We start from the raw sequence: 21840 nt of genomic DNA on the forward strand, positions 1-21840 counted from the left end.
ATTTAACATTCAGAAAGATTCTTTGGAGTCTCATCAGCAAGGTATTCTTAGAAAAAGCTTTCCAAAAAAATTCCTAAGAAAAGAATAAGATGAAAAATATTTAGGAAAGGCATAGCACACTAACAATGATATTAGTTTCCTAAAAACAAACAAACAAACAAAAAACTACTGGATGCAGTAATTTATTAAGGTGTTTGTATATGTATGTCAATCAGAAGACAACTCAATGGAGAATTATTGCACATAGTGGTAACAATAAAACAAGTATATTATCATTAAAATATATTATCAGCAATATGTACTGCTTCTCATAAAAAACTCTTTAGTTAGATGAAGTCCAAAGAATGAGATTGAGTGGCTTTATAACTGGTATCTTAATTTTTATATTCTTAGTTGTCTAAAATTGTACCTTTCTCTTAGAGTGCCTTGAGAAAGAGGCTAAGTTAATATGAACTAAACTATGTTAAAAACCGTGTGGCGTGTTGCTATCAATGACCTTTGTCTAGGTACTAAATCACTCTGGGCCTCAGTTACCTCATGTTTAATATAAGGGAAGTAGATGACTTCTAAAGTTCTGGCCTACTCTAGAATATTAAAACAGTAATAAAAGTATAGTAAACAAATAAAAGCAGTACTTAACTAGAAGTTGCTAGTCTCAAGATAACATGATTCAGTTCAGTTTGTGGAACTAAACAGTGCCATAAATTGGGTACTTACTATTTTAAAGCATGTACCAGATGCAAGAGTGCCAAAGCAAACAAGGTCTTAATTTGTACAAACATACAAGTCTGGTACAAAAGACAGAAGCAAAAATAAACAACTTAATGTTGAAAATACTATGTTGAAGTTGTGCACTGCAGCGGGGAGCAAGAAAGTTAGATGAAGTATACTTAATGCATTTGGGAGGACATGGTAAGTTTTCAGAGGACTAATGCCTTAGTTGAACTTCTCAAGATGAGTATGAGTTTGTCAGGTAAAGGAGAAGGGAACTCTGCACAGATGGAAGAACATTAGCACAGGCAATGGATGTGAAACAGCATGGTTTGTTTTAAAAACTATTCTTAAGTATAAAGTTAGCACAGGGTGCCAGGAGATGAGGTTGGAGACGTTAGCAAAGACCAGATCACAAAAGTCTGGTATGTCTTAGAAAACAAACTTATGGTTACCAAAGGGGAAAGGGCAGGGGGATAAATTAGGAGGCTGGGATTAACACATACACACTACTATATATAAAATAGATAACCAACAAGGACCTACTGTATAGCACAGGGAACTGTACTCAATATCTTGTAATAACCTATAAGGGAGAAGAACCTGAAAAAGAACATATATATATATATTTGTATTTATATATATATATAAAAAAAAAAACTGAATGTGCTGTACACCTGAAACTAACATGACATTGTAAATCAACTATACTTCACTAAAATGAAAAAAAAAGTCTGTTATGTTTTCATGTAGAGTTTTGACTTGATCTTGTATATAAAAAGATTTTAAACAGGTGAGTGAAGTGATTTGTTTTTTAGACTAGTTAAATGGCAACAAAGTAGAAGGGGGACTTTTGGGGATGGACTGGTGGCAAAGTGACTAGTAAAGAACTATTACACTAGTCTAGGACTTCCCTGGTGGTCCAGCAGTCAAGACTCCATGCTCCCAATGCAGGAGGCCTGGGTTCGATCCCTGGTCAGGGAACTAGATCCCGCATGTTGCAACTAAAAGATCCCATATGCCGCAAGTGAAGATCCAGCATGCCGCAACTGAAGATCCCACACGCAGCAACGAAGATCCCACGTACTGCAACTAAGACCCGGTGCAGTCAAATAAATAAATATTAAAAAAAACACAACCATTATACTAGTCTAGAAAAGAGATTATGAAGGTCTGAATTAATGCAGTCACTGTGAAGATGGAAAGTAGGGGATAGTTGAGCGATATTGCTCAACTCAAAAACTTGGATGACCTGATATTTAATATTTGGAGAACTAGATGGATGATGGTGCCACCAGTGAAACAGGAAGAGCAGGTTTCAGAAAAGAATTGTTTTATACAAATTGAGTTTGAGATGCTATGGGATATCTAGGATGTTGAGCAGTCAGCTGGATGATGGGTCAGGAATCATCAGCAAGTAGTTCAAAACAGGATACGATTATCCAGAGGAAGCATATCAACTGGGAAGGGAGCAGGGGTGAGAAAAGAAACAACATGTAAATTTAGTCCAGTTACTGGTGGTTAGGGAAGAGAGGGGAACTAGTCAGGGAAAATACATGAGCTGAAAAGCAACGCTGAGAATCCAATCAAGACTAGAAGCCATCTACTGTAGTGACACCAATCCACACTACTATACATAAACTTCAGCAGTGCTCAACTTTCCAGTGTAGTAACAGCAAAGACAAACTGATATTAAACTAGGTTTGGGGATTCTGCAGGACTGGGATAGAATGACAAAGGTGGATAGGAGTTCAGGACACCAGCGGGAGAATAGTTCCAGTGACTGATTATGAAGTCCAAACCTGGAAGTAAGGAAGAAAGACTGAAGGAAGGAGGCTGATAAGCTGGGAGAAAACTGAGGGAGTAGGTATAGGAGGAGGAATGGAGTAGGGTGTAGTCAATGGAAAAGGGTAGATGAAATGGAGGTGAAATCATAGGAGTTGAAGTCAGAAACTGAGGCTTTGGTATTAGGTATGCTGGTAAGGTGTTAAGAAACTGGAATTGAAAGTTATGACACTTTGGTACTAGTTCTGACTCAAATGTCACTAGTTAGCTATGTTACCCAAGGTAATGTTAAGCTTTTTGAGTTGTTTTAAGGAGATTCCTTTTTTTCATCGAAAAATATTTACTAAGCACATACTACGTGTCAAGCAGTTTACTATTCTCCAGGATGGTTTCTACCCTCAAAAAGCTAATACTCCTTAATGGATGTTAATGTACCTTCATTTAATATTATTAAAATGTTGTAAAATTATTCTGGAAAATGCCCCTTAGGATAAAAAGTAGGATCGTGAGGCTTGCTTTCAGAATTCCAAGACTATACCTTTCATAGAGAGATTCTGGAAAACAAAAGTGGACTCATAAAATCAATACAAAGCCCAAAAATACGTCAACCAAGACCTTGATTGTGGTCTCATTACTATGTTTTATTTTCCTCATTTATAAGAATGAGGATAATACCACCTGTGTTGCTGACTTTGGCAGGCTATTTTGAGAACCGAATGAACTAACAGTTGTCAAAGCTCTATGATACACTATACTACATGCTATACTCTAAGGCACTACAGATATACTTGTTATGTTCTTGTTTTGTTCTGTTTGGGTAAGTTAACACTCAATAATCCAGAATAGAGAAGTTAAGAGATCTGAAGATGGGCACTTCAGGAAACGTAGCATATCCTGAAATTCCTCAAGAATATATTTTAAAATTGAGCATTTTTCCATTAAAATTAAAAAAAAAACCCGTTAAGAATTTTCCTGTGTTAAACAGATTATGCTGTTAACTTACAGATCCTCTATAATCTTAATTGTGCTTAACAGTATGCATATACTCAACAAACACTGCCTTGCCTGTATTACAGCTCCTATCACACTGTACTATAAATAAGTGTTTACTTATATGTGAATTAGGCTGTGAATTCCTAGTAGATATATCCTCATCATACTCATCTTTGGTATCCCTAGAGTATAGCACTGCTCTTAATACAAAGTAGGCTCTCAAAATACAGCAGATGAAAAAGTAGATGAATGATTAAATGCCAGGTAATATGAAAAGTGTCTGGATTCTTAGGGGTCACAGTGGGCCAGAGAGACAGACTTCTCAACAATTAATTGCAATACCAAACAACAAATACTACACTGGGACAAAGGCAGGAAAAATTAACTTTGTCCCAGGGTCATAATGGGCTTAAAAGGTTTACAAAATAGCTGTCATTTTTGGCTAATCAATTAGTTAGCATGAAATCCAATTCCTATTTTAGAATCCAATGTGTCAGAATAGTACTGTTTATGAATATCTCAAAGAGAATGTACAAAATTCTTTGTAAGTTAAAATTGGTAAAATCACACCCTTTGGAAAAAAAGAAAGAGAAAAGACAATCTCTGGCCCACAGCTGAAGGATTAGAGAAAATGTAAGGGATTTAATGCTGTTAGGGTAAGAATAACAAATTTGGAAAGAGAAGGGTCACTAGTCTTGAAATTAGTCAAATGAAATAGGCATTTATGAAAGCCAAGTATTCATATATAAAGTCCTGATAGAAATACATTATTAATAGAATGTATCAATTAATTTAGTCAGTAAATATAATGTTGGGAGTACAGCAGTAAACAACACAGACTGCCCCCACCCCCAACAAAAATCCCTGCCCTATGAATTGTACATAGAATGTTCTCAGTGCAAATTACAGATTTCAGTGTTCTGCTGATGACATTTTTGTTTGTAATGTGCACACATTTTAAGATATAAAAATGAAATGTAAAAAATGGAAAATACATTTTCACAATATTTAACTACACAGAATTTTTAATAAAGCTCCAAGTGCCTTTCAGCGCTTGGACCAAATTCTAACAGGTTTATTAGTCCTTTTGAAGGTGCAGTTTCAGGATACTGAGAAAACAATTGTACTAGATTATTGTTGCAGTTTCCTAACAACTACCATTTGGACAGTGGTTCAACATTTATAAAGTACTTTCACATATTGTATATCATCTCATTTAATCATCACAATACTTTTCTTAGGTAGAAACTGCTCACTTTTTTCACCCCCAGAAAATAAAGCTGAGGCTCAATGAGTTATAATAATATGACCAAGGCCACTCAGTAAATAGCAGGGCCAAAACTCAAAGTCATACTTTTGACCCCCAATTCTGTTATCTGTCTCCTTGTCTGATGTAAAAAAAAAAAAAGCTTTTATGCACTCTATTGCATCTGATACTCATAATGTTTGATTTATTTCTTATGAAATTATTATTTATTAACATTTTAAGGTGAAGAAACAGAAGTCCAGAGAAGATAAGTAACTTGCCCAAAGTAAGTCAGCAGGTGGTATCAGAACATGTTTCCATGTCTAATGGTAACAAAGTCCATGTATACTGCCAATCAACTTTAAAGACTGAAATATGGAAATATTAATACATCAATCTACCTTACTGTAATTTAGGTTGGTCCATACTAAGGATGGCACAGAGTAATTTTTTATATTTCCTACTGCCTTCTGCTTTAGGTAACCACAAGCAATAAAATCCTGACTGGCAAGGTGGATTACTTGGGTCCTTTTACAACAGATACAATAAAAGAGATCAATGTTTGAAAGGATGGTTAACATTTAAATATGAATACCACAACACTAGTTTGAAAAAAAGGAAAAATATACCAAGACAAGTCTTGATCCAAAATAACAACAATCAGTATTTAATATCTCTAAATCTTTTCACTATATATGAATCATACATAAAAGACGATGGCATCTAACTTAGTTTACATACATGACATGCCACCTGTACAATCAGTACTTTGTAACAGAAAGGAGACAAAGGAAACCTTTTAAATTAAGCTTTGTAAATACAGATGTAAAATCATGTGAAATGGTGAAATTTTGGGTAAAAGCACAAGAGAATCAAAATCACAAAAGACCAAAATTAAAAAACACAAACTATAAAGCATACTAAAATATGTACCTCACTGTGCCTTGTGAACAAATATTCCTTTTAATCAGAATTTACCATTAGATTTTCAAAGGTTAATTTCTGGGAATACAATTTTTGTTTTCCTTGTAATACATTGAAACTTGTTTATTATAGAGTAGAATTTGGTATAAGATGGGTTGTTTTGGATCTTGTCCAGGAGTTCAGTTACTGAAAGCACTTCATTATAAGATGGCTTCACCAATAAGGTGATCCACTGGCTCAGATCACATGGATTTTACAACAAGGCCCCATTGTAGAGTACAGGAAGCCAGGCAGCTAATGGTCTGTCAAATGAAACCTTAAGAAACAAAATGCTTTTTTTTTTGGTAGACATGAAAATTGTTTCAGGCTAGAGAATCATAAGCCTAGGTCATCTATTTAAATTTCCATTTCCTGAAGTGATGTCTTTATGTTTAATCGCTGCACAGATACTTTATATTAAAGTTTTATCTTCCTTAGACATTCACTGTTTGATGTGGTATTAAATTTATTTTTTATTATGAAAAAGTTCAGAAAAAATAAGTTCAGTTTTAATACTGCCTTTTTATTTACAAAAAATTGACTGCATTTGTCTATAAAAATAGACAAGACTCTACCACAAATTCGTAACAGTTAAAGTAAAATCTTGTGCAGCTTACTGATAAATCTGAGGCTGAAAAGATCATGAGCAAGAATAATTCTGTAGTAAGCAAATACCAAAATAATGCCATCAGAGATTAAATAACTAAATAACCAGTCTTTCAAGTGATTTTACAATAGGTGTTTTGACTTCATGGAGTTTTATAAGCAATTTCAAAGAATTAAATATTTTGAATGTGTTTTACTACAGGAACATAGCATGAGAAGGTCATATTGCAGAAAAATAATATAGAAAAGCATGTGAACTTAGAAACAATACAAAATTAAAAACCACTTAATAATTAAATGCATAATAGTAGCACAAAGAGTTGTCATTAATTTCCAACACAATTATTAAAGGTTTTAAATGATTCATGTAAACTTTAAAAGTCAAGTCATGAAGCATCTACTCTTCACAATGTACCTTTCTTCCATGAACCAAGCCCCTTCTCCAGCTGGTAGTTTTCCTGATTCGTGGCCTGAATATTCTATGTATTTTCAGCCCTTAAATAAATTCAGTATTAGATGATTATTTCATATGCATGGAACGGGTAAGGCAAATTACTTGATAAACAATTTCTATCTTATATATCTCAGCCTTAAAAAATAAACGAGACAAGTAACTTACCCTTCCTACTACACAATGCTTCTTTATTGTCAGTTTATCTCCTATCTGTCTATCTGTCTATCTATCTATCTATCTATCATCGTTAGGGAAGTCTTTGTATAAAGCAAGAGTGTACTCCAGATATATGATTGATTTACCAAGTAATAATTGAGGGCTTGCCATGTGCCAGATACTCTTTTAAATGCTTTTACATGTTTTAACTTAAACTTTCTAAAACATCTCTTTAAAAAGTATTTTGTCACTAATGAAAATGTTTTACCTCACACTCTTTATAAAGGCTAGACTTTACTTCTTGCAATACCAACCTGGTCAAGGCTGTGATCTGAGGAGACTATATACCTGATTCAACCATGATACCATTGTACAAAATTTTTGAAGCACCTCTTGGAATTACTAAAAGCTTGTGCCACATCTCTATGTACATTCTCAGTAATGGAAATTTTTAGCCTTGGAGAGAATTAGATTTTGGAAAGAATAAATTATATCTAGGGAAAGGGATGGTATTTGAGATCAAGCTGGATAATAACACTAAAAAATAATGTGTTTGATTTTTCTCAGGTAGTTTACCAAATCTTCTAAGGACAATTTTAAGGATTCAAAAATATTTTAATTGCAGCACTGGTAAAATAAATACTTGCTTCCCAAGTTATTATGTACATATTCATACAATTATTCATGTTACCTTTTATACAAATGGTTTGCTTTATTTTAAGCATTTTGCAACCAAAGCAAATGAAAATTTATTCAGAATAAAATATCAACATATATTCCTTTAAATTATGGATTTTTAAAGCTGAAAGGGATTTGCATGATTTTATAGTACTAAAGTACACATTTCACAGATGAAACTAATTCCCCAAAAGGCATGGTGATTGCCAACATGACTTAGCAAATTAGTGGCAGAGCCAAGAATAGAGCCCAAGTCTCTTGTCTTCCACCTGGTATTTTTTCTACTACCACACCACCCTTGATGTGTGGATTAAGAACTGTTCCAAAGATGACAAATGATTTCACCCTTTCAAAACAATTTAAAAATTACCTTCTAATCCAGTGCTTGAAACTTTTTACTGATCACCTAAGAAAAAGATCTAATACTAGGTGGGACTGAATATATCCCAATCTGCAGATAAATTCTTTAACTGGTAAATTATCAATTTAAATTTCTTTGAACTATGCTTAGAGTTGTAACATCCAATGTTATAGAAACAATTAAGCTGTATTCAATATAAATGTCATCAAAATGAAAGTAAACATATGCATATATAATAAATCATTGTTCCAAATGAATATAAAAGATACCTGACTGCTGAGAATTTTGACTTGAAAATAATAAACCGCATCAACAACTTGAACAGCTCATAAAATTTCGATTCAAATCACTCCAAGAAGGCTAAATGTCTATTGAGTAACAGATGTTTCTTGGAAAAGATTGGTGAATGTATTTTTGGAATGATGTCAGAGAAGAGCTACTTTTATAACCATTTTTGATCAGAAGTGTAGCTTCATTCACAAAAACCAAGAGTCAAAATTTACAGAAAAGCTTACTGGGCTATAAGGGAACATTTTTCAGCTACAGTTACATGTTTAGCTTTACTTATTAAATTTATATTTGAAGTTTTCTATCTTAGTTGCATAAATGAAGCCTTTATGCTAGAACATGTCACTTTTTTCCGCAATGGTGATGAAGCTAAATAATTAGAATTGAAAATTTGGAGTCCTTCATTTGGCATTTTATAATTTTACATAAATTTGTTTAAAACATGCTTGGTTTTGATTTAACAAACAAAAATGTAAAACAATTTCAATTAAAAATACATGTAGTTTTCTTCCTTAATTCTTAATTACTTATAAGGAGGCAGTTTAATACAGGAATATACTTTTCAAGAAAACTGATTTCTAAAAAAAAAAAAACCTCAGACTGATCTGAGGTAAAATCTACAGTGAAACATGACTGAGGGGTAACTGGATTAGATTGCTATTAATTTTTACGCATCAGTATGAAAACAAGTGGATGAAGAGGACTACAAAATACAAACATTTATGTGAAATTTAAAGTGCCTTAGGAAACTACATATCTTCCAGATTGATTAATTTAATATTGCATTTAGCTAAGGAAGACTTGGAGGAAAATATTTTTTATGCATCAGTTTATCAAAACTTGAGAATAGTAAAACTTATATTTCTGAACATAATATAGACTTTGGATTAAAGTGAATTATATATCTCAAATTAAAAAAAAAAGCTATGTCACTTATCCAATGTACAAATTATCATTTACAATAGAGTTTAATATAAGCATGACGACATGTTTTTATACCTTGACAGTTAAGTATTATTACCTAACACCAGGGAACACATCTTTATTTTTGGGAGGAGACTGTTTAAAGTTCTTTATATCCGTTTCATGAGTTTTTTCCCAGTTCCAATTCATTTATATGAGTCATTTTTACATTACTACCAATATCATCAACTTTACTTTCTTTAATATGCGTGAGTCTATTCAACTTTGTGCCTGTGCAATCCTCAGCTTTCATTTCTCTGACTGAATCCATTCCTTTCATAGTTTTAATTTCAAAAAGATCTTCAGCTAAAATGCAATTTGAATTATTAGCCAATCTGTTGTCTCTATCAGTTCCAACTAGTTCATTCTTTTCTTCATTTGTATCTATGGGATCATAAAGTTCGGGTGTAAAATAGATAGATTCATCCTCTGCTTCTGTATTTGAAGTAGAAAGTTCAGCTTCTTCACTTACTAGAGATAACAGAATGTCTGGATCTTCTGGATTCAGGAGAGTAGCATTAATCTTTATTGATGGAACAATGGTTTCCGATTGAGGGCATGGTCCAAGTGATGTGTTTACTGTCAGAGAGGAGGACTTACATTTATCAGTGAGTGGCAAAACTGCTTCACGTCCCTTTTCTGTTTTGAAAGTGGAAGAATTAGAGGCACAGTCCTCTGATGACCTAAACTTAGGTGTTCCAGTCAGAATTTTACCAGTAAGATACTGTTCCAGAAAATTACTGCCAGACCAGCTAACTCTGTTTGTTTGTTTGTTGAAGGTTGGGCTTGTGGATCTGGAAATCACAATTTTTTCTGCTCCTACTGCCTGGGCAGACTCTTCCAATAATAATGGATCATCTACAAATACAAAGATATGAGTGTTAACTTTCTGTTCCTAATGTAATATTTGTTATATTAAAACAATTTTTGTTAGAAATACTGAAATAACTGTATAGGATACATAATTGAGAGCCCATAACAAGTAGTAGCAGGACTTCCATCTTAGAATGGAAGCATTCTAAGCAATCCATCTTCAAGCACAACATGTTAACTCTGAAAGGAATCTTAGGTCTCCAGTGGTTCCCAGCCCAAGTTATAATGCTGTCTGGTAAACTATCAAATTCCACACCAGGGACCTCAGAAGTGAACAAGAAAAGAAATGGTAAAAAGGAAGAGGAAGAAGGATGAGTAAAGGAGGGAACAGGCTGTAAAAATGCCTTAAAAATCCACTCACCAGTGATTGAGAAAAACTGACCTAGACTAATTCCCTTAAGGAAACTGACAACCACCAAGACTAAGTTATTTGCTTAAAGTTATAGAATTGGTTGGTAATCAGACCTGGACTAGAACCTAGCTTTCCTGATTATCAGTATAATGGCCTAGAATTCACTATGACATTTAGCTAGGATAGAAGCATATATTATAAAATATATAATAAGTAATATATTAAACTACTATTATATATTAATTAAAACAATTAAAATGATATCCAATGATACAGAACAGTTTGACAAACTTTTTCTATAATAGGCCAGACAGTAAATATTTTAGGCTTTGTGGATCACATTGTATCTGTTGCAACTACTCAATTATGCTGTTCTAGTGCAATACATATAACTACTCAACTCTATTGTTGTGTACAATATATAAATGATTGGGTGTGACTGTATTCCACTAAACTTTACTTACAAAAACAGCAGGCCGAATTTGGTCCGCAGGCCATAGTTTGCTAATCCCTGATGTATTATATTCTAATATATTTTAAACTATATTTTAATTTTCTAAATTATATTTTAATCCAGTATATTCTGATATTTTAAAATATTATTTTTTTATCATTTAGAATAAATGACTCTCACTTCTCTAAAATAAGAAATTCATGTAAGACAATTATCTATAAATTAGGTCAATTTTTAATATCACCTTTAGAAAAACATTACCATTTGCATAGTGCTTTACAATGTTGTGATATTTATCATCTTATTAGATCTTTACAACCCAACCTGGAGGGATAGGTAGGCAGATATCCCTTCTATTAAGACTCAAAAAGTTAAGTGACTTGCTCGGGAGTGGGGGTCACAAAGTTAGTTAGTGGCAAAGCTTCTAAGTGGAAAACCACGAAATATGTGTAGATCTCCTCAAAAATTTCTTCCCATTCTGATACAAATTATTTTATGATAACACCTTATAATAACCAACATATTTAAGGACATTAATCTGTAGCATAACAAATATCATTTCACTAAACGCAATGAAAGACTTCTCTACCAAATGTAAATGGTTAGAACTTTTCATATTTTTCTCCTTTCTGGAGATGATGTCTCTTGGTAAAGATGGACTTTTATCTATCATTTTAGGACACTGTAGCTCTTAGACACATTTTTACTTTACCTTCCCTAGGATATTCTGGTGATAGATGGCTTGCTGCTTCTAATAAATAAGTTGAGGTATTATCCTTCAAACAAGCCACTGCAAGCGGAGACTCATTGTCCTGTACAGATTTTCTGTCTTCTTTGTATACATCAATGACCTTTCGGTGCCTTTTGGAAAATTCAGCCAAGGACTCCAGAGCACTCTCAAAGGTTGAATGGTGCTGAATCAGCTGCCGAACCCACTTAGAAAGTCCTAAGGCAAAAAGTAAACCCAGCAAAGAAACTTTGGTTATTCAGTGAAGATATTATGCATTAAGAAAAAAAAATTAGATAACTTCTCTGGTGAGGTAATCTACTTTGAATTTAGAGGATACAGGGTGGTTCTCTACATTTTTCCTGCCTTTTTACCTTCATGTGTACAATATGCTCTTGTATCAGTAGCATTTCTCTTTACATGCAGTGATTGCCAACTGGATGGAGGGAAGAGGCAGTGGGAGTAGAATGGAGATGGGAAAATATTATTTGTCAATTAAGAATAACTGGGGAATAAGGCAAATTTAATTTTATCATAATTCCCCACAAAAAATTACCTACCTTTTAATTGCAGAGAAAATACAAGTTCTAAACAACACAATCTTTTATTCCAACTTTTAAATTTGACTCCTTTAGCAAAAATAAATTCAAGATTACAGTCTCATAGGTTTTTTTTGTTTGTTTGTTTGTTTCCCTTCTCCTTCCAATTCCAAATATATCAAACTATTCTGGGAGTAAAAGGAATAACACTGTTTTATGGGCAAATCATGTCCTATCTGAATATTTATTACATAATTATTTTTTAATATATAAATAATCAAGTTGTAAGGGACAAGGTTTGACCCTGTGACATGTGAAAACTGCGTAAAAATAAACCATATTAACAGTATAAGGTGTTTTGGAGTATGACTCACTTCAGAATGAAATTCAGATATTTGGACTTTAGAAAATAAATATTCTCTGCTGATGTTACTAAAACATCATCTTTTGGAGTAATTTAAAAAGTCACTATGGTATTTTAAGTTGAGAGGAAGGTTAAGACAGGGCTTCAAGCAACTTGAACTATTATTCTTTCATTTCAAATACATTCCTTTAGTTTTTCTGTTTAATGGAGCTTTTCTATCAACTATTCTTTTGCATGTTGAATTTAAACAAAAATTAGTCATCAAATGGAATTTGTATGTTGTTGCGCTGTATTGCCTAGATAAGATTTCAAAGTTTATGAGTCTCAGAAAAAATAAAAACCTTACAGAAAATAATGGAAAATACTTAATTCAAAAAAATCTCTCAACAAATCTGAACTACGAGGTAAAAATTTCAGTTCTAGATTTTAAAATAAGAAAAAAAAACTTAAACAGCATTTCTTTAAAGTTCTTTATTTTTGTTTGCTTGGGGAAAATAATTATACCAAATAAGAATATGAAAATTTCCCAAATTGAAAAATTTTAGCGTTATAGTTATTGCTTTCATTTCGAACTTTTTGTGATCAAAGAAAGCCTTGTCAGTGTAAAATGTCAGTTTGCTTTTGAAAACTTGAAAGAATCTGAGCTCCACCTGCTGACTAAACATAAGCACTTAACATTTGTTTTTGGTTATATCTTGGCCTTGGCTTGCTTTACAGGGAAAGAGAAGAAAAGACTAATAAAACAGCGTTTCCTGCTTCAATCCAGGTGGATATGTTTTAATATTGAACCAAATATAATAATTAGGCTCTGAAATATAAAAAGTAGAGTCCATACCCATAGACAGCTAATCTGAAACAAATTAAAAAATTAGCATCTTTTCATTATAGTATGGTATGAACTTTTTAGCTCTAAAGATAACAAAAACGCAAGTACTTCCAACAGTTCTTTAATAACAGATGGATTCCTGGTATTAATTCGGATGAAAACTATAGGCACACAGTATTTGTTCATTTGAGTGGAGAAAAATGACCATGTACTTGATCTTGCAGCATGCAGTGGTGCTTTTTTTTCTTTTTAGAAAATACTAGCTCTAATATAAACTCTATAACAACTGAAGCATTTCTAAACAAACAAACACACACACATACAACAATAAAACACAAATAATCCAGAATGAAAGAATAAAAAGAATCCTAAGCACCAAAGGATTGCTTGTGTGCTTAAATGTAAAAACTTAATATTTCTTGGAAAACTCATTTCTGTGGAACAGCTTTTTCCCTGACAATGGTAAATAAATTATTGCTATGTTACTGAATCAAATCCCACATTCTGGTGAAATTGAAGGATCTTGATTGATTAATACTACATCAGTAACCAGATTCTCCTCTATAAAGATTTTTTGTAAACACAGAAGCATTAAAAGGCTAGATTTCCAGTCAATGTGAATTTTTCCATGTTCGATCTAGTAATTCAAATTCTCTATCCAATTCTTTGCTTTAAAAATAGAAGTCATTAAATACCAAAGATTGTTACTAATTCGTACTCTAAGCCCAGCAGAGAATCTTACCAGATATGTATCGACTTGGGTTACTCCTGAAGCGATCATCCACTAGAATAAGAGCTCCCCAATCATTTTTGTGTCGAATACACCTAAAAATAGGGAGAAAATGAAATAAATATAACAGTGAAAATAAAGCCACATTTCTAGTGGGACAGACAGAAGGTTGAGAAAATCAATGATGTGTCTGTCAGGTATCAAAATCAATGACATGTCCTTTAATCAAAGTCATTATTATGAGTAAAGTTTTTAGAAACTACTCAGTACAATGTACCAAAGTAGATGTATTAAAAACTCTCCTACTTTTGCCAACTACTGATAACATACCCAAAAATGTTACATGCATTCTATTTTGAAAGACAAAAAAATTATAGAAAATATTTCCCAAAACATTCTTTACACACACAATATTTTTTACCTTAAGTATTATATTAGCTGTAGATTTTACGTACATAACTTTTATTCTGGTTTAACAAGTTTTTATCATAAATGAATAAGTTTGTAAAAAAATTTTTGCACCAATTGATATAATCATGTAGTTGTTCTTTTTAGACTGTTAACATGGTGGATTATACTGGCAAAATTTCAAATACTGAGCTTGCCTTTCTTTCATCCCTAGAATAACCATTATGGTCATGTGCATTATTCTTTTTATAGATTGTTGGGTTCAATTTGCTAATTTTTAAAATTTTAAACATTATTAAAATTTTTAAAATTTAGTGGTTTTTCAGTTTGCAGGGCAGAAATTGAGACACAGATGTAGAGAATAAACGTATGGACACCAAGGGGGGAAAGCAGCGGGGGGTGGTGGTGGTGGTGGTGGTGGTGTGATGAATTGGGCGATTGGGATTGACATGTATACACTGATGTGTATAAAATTGATGGCTAACAAGGACCTGCTGCATAAAAAAAAAATTAAAAATAAAATTCAGTGGTTACATTTACAAGGTTCTGCAACCTATACCACTGTCTATTACAGAACATTTTTACCTCACCAAAAAGAAACCCCATGCCCATTAGTCACTCCCAATTACCCAGATCATTCCCCCTAACCCCTTGCAACCACAATCTACTTTCTGTCTGTATAGATATACCTATTTTGGACACTTCATATAACTAGAATCATATATGTCATTTTGTGTCTGGCTTCTTTCACTTAGCATGATGTTTTCAAGGTTACTTGTATCATGCATCAGTACTTTGTTCCTTCTTATGGCTGAATAATATTCCATTATATGGATATACCATAATTTATCCATTCATAAGTTAATGGGCATTTGGGTTGTTTCCACCTTTTGACTATTATGAATAATGCTACTATAAACATTTGTGTACAAGTTTTTATATGGATACATTTTAAAAATTCTTTTGGGTATATACTTAGGAATAGAATTGCTAGGTTGTATAACTCTACGTTTAACTTTTAGAGGAACTGCTACATTTTTTTTTTCCAAAGCAGTCACATAATTTTACATTTCCATTAGCTATGTATGAGATTTCCAATTTCTCCATAGCTTCACCAACACTTGTTACTGTCCATCTTTTTCAATAGATGTACCAGGAGGTATGAAGTGGTATTTCACTCTGGTTTTGATGTGCATTTCCCTAATGACTAATGATGTTCTGCATCTTTTCATGTGCACAATGGCCACGTGTGTATCCTTTTTTGGAGAAATGTCTATTTAAATTATTGGTCCAAATTAAAATTGCATTATTTATATTTTTATTGTTGAACTGTAAGAGTTCTTTATATATTCTGGATATAAGACCCTTATCAGATACATGATTTGCAAATATTTTAGAAACCGTTGCCTAATCCAAGGTCAAGAAAATTTATACCTTGTTAGTCTTTGATCCATTTTGAGTTAACTTTTGTATATGGTGTGAGGTAGGGGTCTAACTTCATTCCTTTCCAGGTGGATATCCAATTATCCAAGAATTATCTGTGAAAAAGACTATTCTTTCCTCATTAAATTGTCTTGACACTTTTGTCAAAAATCCATTCACTGTAAATGCATGGGTTTGTTTCTGGACCCTCAATTTTACCCCTTGTTCTACATGTCTGTATTACATCAATACAATACAGTCTTGATTACTGTAGTTTTGCAGTAAGTTTGAAATTGAGAATTGTCAGTTCTCCAGTTTTGTTCTTCTGTTTCAAATTTTTTGTGGCTATTCTGGGTCTCTTTCAATTTCCATATGAATTTTAGGATCAGCTTCTCAATTTCTGCACCCAATCCAGTTGGAATTCTGGTTGGGATTATATTAAATCTGTAGATCAATTTGGGGGAGAATGTTATCTTAATAATAATGTTTTCCAATCTGTCATCATGGAATTCTCCCATTTATTTAGAAATTTCTTTCAACAATATTTTGAAGCTTTCAGGGTACTTTCATTAAAGTTATTTCTAAGTATCTTGCTCTTTTTGATGCTACTGTAAATGGAATTAACTTGATTTCATTTTTGGATTTTTCATTGCTGGTGTATAAAAATGTAACTGATATTTGTATAGTGAATATGCATCCTATAACTTTGCTGAACTTGTTTTAGTTCTAAATAGTTATTTTTTATGGATTCCTTAGTATTTCTATGTACAATATCATGTCATTTGCAAATTTAAAGATAATTTTACTTCTTTTCCAATCTGGATATCTTTTATTTCTTTTTCTTGCCTAATTGCCCTAGCTAGAACCTCCAACACAAAAAATGAATACAAGTGGTGAGAGCGGCCATCTTTATTTTATTCTCAAACTTAAGAGAAAAATGATAACTTTCACCATTCAGTATGATGTTAACTATTGTATGCATAGATGCCCTTTAAGGTTTAGGAAGTACCTGCTATTCCTACTTTGTTGAGTGTTATATTGTCAATTGCTTTTTCTCATCTTGAGATGATCTTGTGGTTTTTGTACTTTACTCTAATACGGTGTTACACTGATTTTAGCTGAACCAATAAACTGGCAGGGTGTTGAACCACCTTGCAGTCCTGAGATAAATTCCACTTGGTCACTGTGTACAATCCTTTTAGTAAGTTGCTGGATTCAGTGTTCTACTTTTCTGTTGAGGATTTTTGCATCTATAACCATAAGAGATACTGCTCTGTAGCTTTCTTGTGATGTCTTTGATTACTTTTGGTATCAGGCAACACTGGCCTCATGGAATAAACTGGTACATGTTTCCTGTTCTATTTTTCATAAGCGTTTGTAAAGGATTCTCTTTAAATGTTTGCTAGAATTCATCAGTGGAGTCATTCTTTCCTGGGCTTTTCTTTGTGTGAAATTTTCGTATTACTAATTCTTCCACCTCTTCACTTGTTATAGATCTATTCAGACATTCTACTGCTTGAGTGTCAGTTTCCATAGCTATGTCTTTCTATGAATTTGTCCATCTTTTTTTTTTTAAAATAAATTTATTTATTATCTTTTTATTTTTGGCTGTGTTGGGTCTTCATTGCTGCACATGGGCTTTCTCTAATTGCGGCGAGCAGGGGCTGGTGGCTTCTCTTGTTGCTGAGCATGGGCTCTCGGCACACAGGCTTCATTAGTTGTGGCATGTGGGCTCAGTAGTTGTGAACTGCGGGCTCTAGAGCACAGGCTCAGTAGTTGTGGCACACAGGCTTAGTTGCTCCACAGCATGTGGGATCTTCCCAGGCCAGGGCTCTAATGTGTGTCCCCTGCATTGGCAGGAGGATTCTTAACAACTGTGCCACCAGGGAAGTCCTGAATTTGTCCAACTTATCTAAATTATCTATTTTGTTGTCATACAATTGTTCAAGTATTCTCTTATAATGCTTTATATTTCTGTAAGTTTGGCAGTAACAACCCCTCTTTCATTCCTAATTTTAGTAATTTGAGTCTTTTCTGCATTTTTTCTTGGTCAGTCTAGTTAAATGTCAATTTTCTTGATCTTTTCAAAGACCCAACTTTTGTTACCCTGACTTTTTCTACTTTATTTTCTATTTCCTTTATTTCCATTCTAATCTCTACTAGTCCTTTGATCTGCTTGCCTTGGGTTTGATTTGCCCTTCTTTCCTTAATTCCTTAAGGTAGAAGGTTAGAGTACTGATTTCAGATATTCTTTTTTTTTTTTAATATAGGCATTTATAAAAATAAATTTCTCTCTGAGCACTGCTTTCACTCTACCCTCAAAATTTTGGTACACTGTGTTATCATATTCATTTATCACAAGGTATTTTCTAATCTCCCTTTTGATTTCTTCTTTGATCCACTGGTTAGGAGTATGTTCTTTAATTTCCACGTATTTATAAGTTTTTAAATTTTCTGTCTGTTACTGATTTATACTATCATTCCACTGTGATCAGAAAAGATACTTTCTATGATTTTAACCATTTAAAATGTATTGAAATTTATTTTGTAGCCTAACATATGGTCTATCCTGAAGTATGTGTCATGTACACTTAAGAAGAATGTGCATTCTGTTATTGTAGGGTAGAGTGTAATAAATATGTTAGGTTTGTAATTGTTGGTTTATAGTGCTGTTCAAGACTTTCCTTTTCTGTTGATTTTCTTTCTAACTATTCTATCCATTATTGAAAGTGGGGTATTAAAGTCTCCAACTATAACTGCTGAATTAATGGAATGAAAATTTTATTAGAAAATTTCTAGTAACAAAAAGGTTATTTTGTCTGGTATTAGTATAACCAAATCAGTTGTCTTTTGTTTACTGCTTGCATGTCTTTTTCTGTTCACACTTGATCTAGTTGTGTTTTTTAACCAAAGCATTTATCTTTCAGGCAGCATAAAGTTGGATCATGTCCTTTTTAAAAAAATTCATTTTGCCAATCTTTTTCTTTTGATTGGAGTGCTTAGTCCATTTACACTTAATGTAATTACTGATAAGGTAGAATTTACTTAGCTATTTTGCAAATATCCACTTTACTATTTGTTTTCTGTCTTTTTTGTTATTGTTCTTCCACTATTCCTTCATTACTGCCTTCTTCTGTGTGCAATAGATATTTGAGTTATTTTATTAATGGTTGCTTTGAGGATTATAATAAACACCTTAATTTATAAAAATCTATTTTGGATTGATAGCAACTTAATTTCAGTAGTATACAAAAACACTGCTCCTGTATAACTGTTTCTTCCCCCCAACCCTTGTGCTATTACTTTAATATAAATTATATCTTTAAACATTGTACACCTGTGCAGAAAAGAGTTAATACAGCAGGCCAAGTTGCTTATCCCTAGAAAGGCCTGAATATAAGGTAGCCCTTGGTTGGTGTTTAGATTTCAGGGAGGGTTCCAATCACTAACTAAAAGAAAATCTCACTGTGTCTACAATGTCTGTGGAAAAATATGGTTAATGCTGAACACCTGCTTTGCTTCTGAGAGTCTAGACTTTGGGGAAATGTTAGGCAGAGTCTGCCTATACGACCAGCTCAAATAAAAAAACCGGGTGCTGAGTCTCTAACAAGCTCTCCCGATTGGCTATTATTTCACACATTACCACAATTCATTGCTGCGAAACTAAGTGTGCCCTGTGTGACTCCATTGAGAGAGGACCCTCGGAAGATTGTACCTGGCTTCCCCTGGAGTTTGCCCATGTGCCTATTCCCTTTGCTGTTTTTGCTTTGTATCCTTTCACTGTAATAAATCCTAGGTGTGCATACAGCTATATGCTGAGTCTATCACTGCTCCTGGTGAATAACTGAACCTAAACATCGTCTTTGGAACTGCCAATACAATGCCTATTACCACAGACTTAAGTTTATTGCTTTATGCAGTTGTTTTCAAAAATCAAACAGGAGAAAAAGTTATTAAAATATAGTTATATTGGGCTTCCCTGGTGGCACAGTGGTTGAGAGTCCACCTGCCGATGCAGGGGACACGGGTTCGTGCCCTGGTCCGGGAAGATCCCACATGCCGCGGAGCAGCTGGGCCTGTGAGCCATGGCCGCTGAGCCTGTGCTCCGCAACGGGACAGGCCACAACAGTGAGAGGCCCACATACCGCAAAAAAAACAAAACCAAAAAAAAGTTATATTGTTTTTTATATTTACCTATGAAATTACCTTTACAGATGCTCTTTATTTCTTCATGTGGATATAGTTACTGGTTAGTGTCCTTTCATTTCAGCCAGAAAAAGACTCCCTTTAGTATTTCTTGTACAATAAGTTTTCTAGAGATTAATTCTCTCAGTTTTTGTTTATTTGGAAATGTTCTACTTTCTCCTTAATTTTTGAAGGATAGTTTTGTTAGATATAGATTCAACTGACAGTCTTTTTCTTTTGGCCTTTTAAACATGTCATTTCACTGCTTTCTTCTCTCCATGGTTTCCAGTGAGAAATCTGCTTAAATTATTGAGGATACCTTGTATAATGAGTTGTTTTTCTCTTGCTGCTTTCTAGATTCTCTCTTTGTTTTTTGACAGCTTGATCATGACATTTCTATGTATGGATCTCTTTGAGTTCAAACTACTTGGAGTTTTCTGATTTTCTTAGATGTGTCATCAAATTAGATGTGTCACCAAATTAGGGAAGTTTCCAGCCATTACTTTTTCAAAAAAATCTTTGTTTCTTTCTCTCTCTTCTCTCCCTCTAAGACTCTCTTTATGTGTATGTTGGTATGCTTGATGGGGTTGTACAGGTTCCTGAGGCTATCTTAATTATTCTTCATTCTTTTTCTTTCTGTTCCTCAGACTGGAAACCAATTCTTTCTTCTTCCTGCTCAAAACTGCTGTTGAGCCCCTCTACTAAATTTTTCATTTCACTTATTGTAGGTTTCAACTACAGAATTTCCATTAGGTTTTTTTTTTTTTTTTAAATTCTATCTAACTATTGATATTCTCCATCTGGTGAAACATCATTCTCATTGCTTCCTATAGCTCTTTAGACATAATTTCCTTGGTTCCTTGATCATATTTAAAATAGTTTTATATACTAACTATAACATCTGGACTCCCTTAGGGATAATTCTTATTGACTGCTTTCTCCCTTGTGTATGGGGAATATATTCTTCTTTGCACATGCCATAATTTTTGTTGAAAAGAGTACATTTTAAATAATGTAATCTGGCAACTGTAGAAATCAGATTCTTCCTCCCTCCCCAAGGATTTTTGTTGTTGATGCTGCTGTTGTTGTTGCTGTGACTTTTCTGAAATCATTTTGTAAAGTCTGTATTCTGTCATGTGTGACCATTGCTAGGTCAGCTTAGTGGTCAGCTAATGATTAGACAGAGATTTCCTTAAACATCTGGAATCCACAGTCTCCCATTCTTTGCCAAGAGGCTTTACATGTGTTTTTGGATACATGTTTGAGCCTTGATCAGGCAGGCAAAAACTCTACCTTAGTCTTCACTTCCTGCTTCAGCAGAGCCTCAAGGTCACACAGAGGTGAGAGCTTAGGACCTTCTCAGGTCTTATGAGCATGTGCACATCCCTGGTCATGTGCACAGTCCTAAACATTCCTACTAGAGTCTCAGGAGTATGTCGGAACTTTTAAAGCCCCCATGGAAATCTCATTTCCCAGCTTTTCTCTTTAAGCTTTTCAGTTAGTTTGTTATTTGTCCCAATTTTCATTCATTGTCTCAGGAAGCTGTGAAGTTAAACAACTGCTTAAGTGAGCTCTGAGACAGGTAAAAATTTCCCCATATTATCCTTTGAATGTCTGCAGGATATGTAGTAATATCACCTCCTTTATTCCAGATATTGGCAATTTGCGGCTTTTTTTTTTTTGTCAGTTTACCTAGAAGTCAGTAGATTTTACTGATTGCTTTAAAAATGGATTTTATTGATTTTTTAGTTTCATT

The 21840-nt window shown here is 33.5% G+C and overlaps 1 protein-coding gene across 1 annotated transcript in view; it reads right to left on the reverse strand.

The window, feature by feature from the left end:
• Window positions 1-8797: 8797 nt before the first annotated feature.
• BRIP1 (BRCA1 interacting DNA helicase 1) overlaps window positions 8798-21840 on the reverse strand; it is a 198795-nt gene continuing 185752 nt past the window's right edge. The window contains exons 18-20 of the mRNA XM_030881813.2: window positions 14082-14164; window positions 11596-11829; window positions 8798-10062 (exon numbers count right to left, since the gene is read on the reverse strand). Coding sequence (XP_030737673.1) covers window positions 9326-10062; window positions 11596-11829; window positions 14082-14164 — 1054 coding nt within the window. The 3' untranslated portion in view covers window positions 8798-9325. The remainder of the gene's footprint in view (window positions 10063-11595; window positions 11830-14081; window positions 14165-21840) is intronic.

This window comes from Globicephala melas, chromosome 20 (genome assembly GCF_963455315.2).
Source record: "Globicephala melas chromosome 20, mGloMel1.2, whole genome shotgun sequence".
In the NCBI taxonomy this organism is placed as follows: domain Eukaryota; kingdom Metazoa; phylum Chordata; class Mammalia; order Artiodactyla; family Delphinidae; genus Globicephala; species Globicephala melas.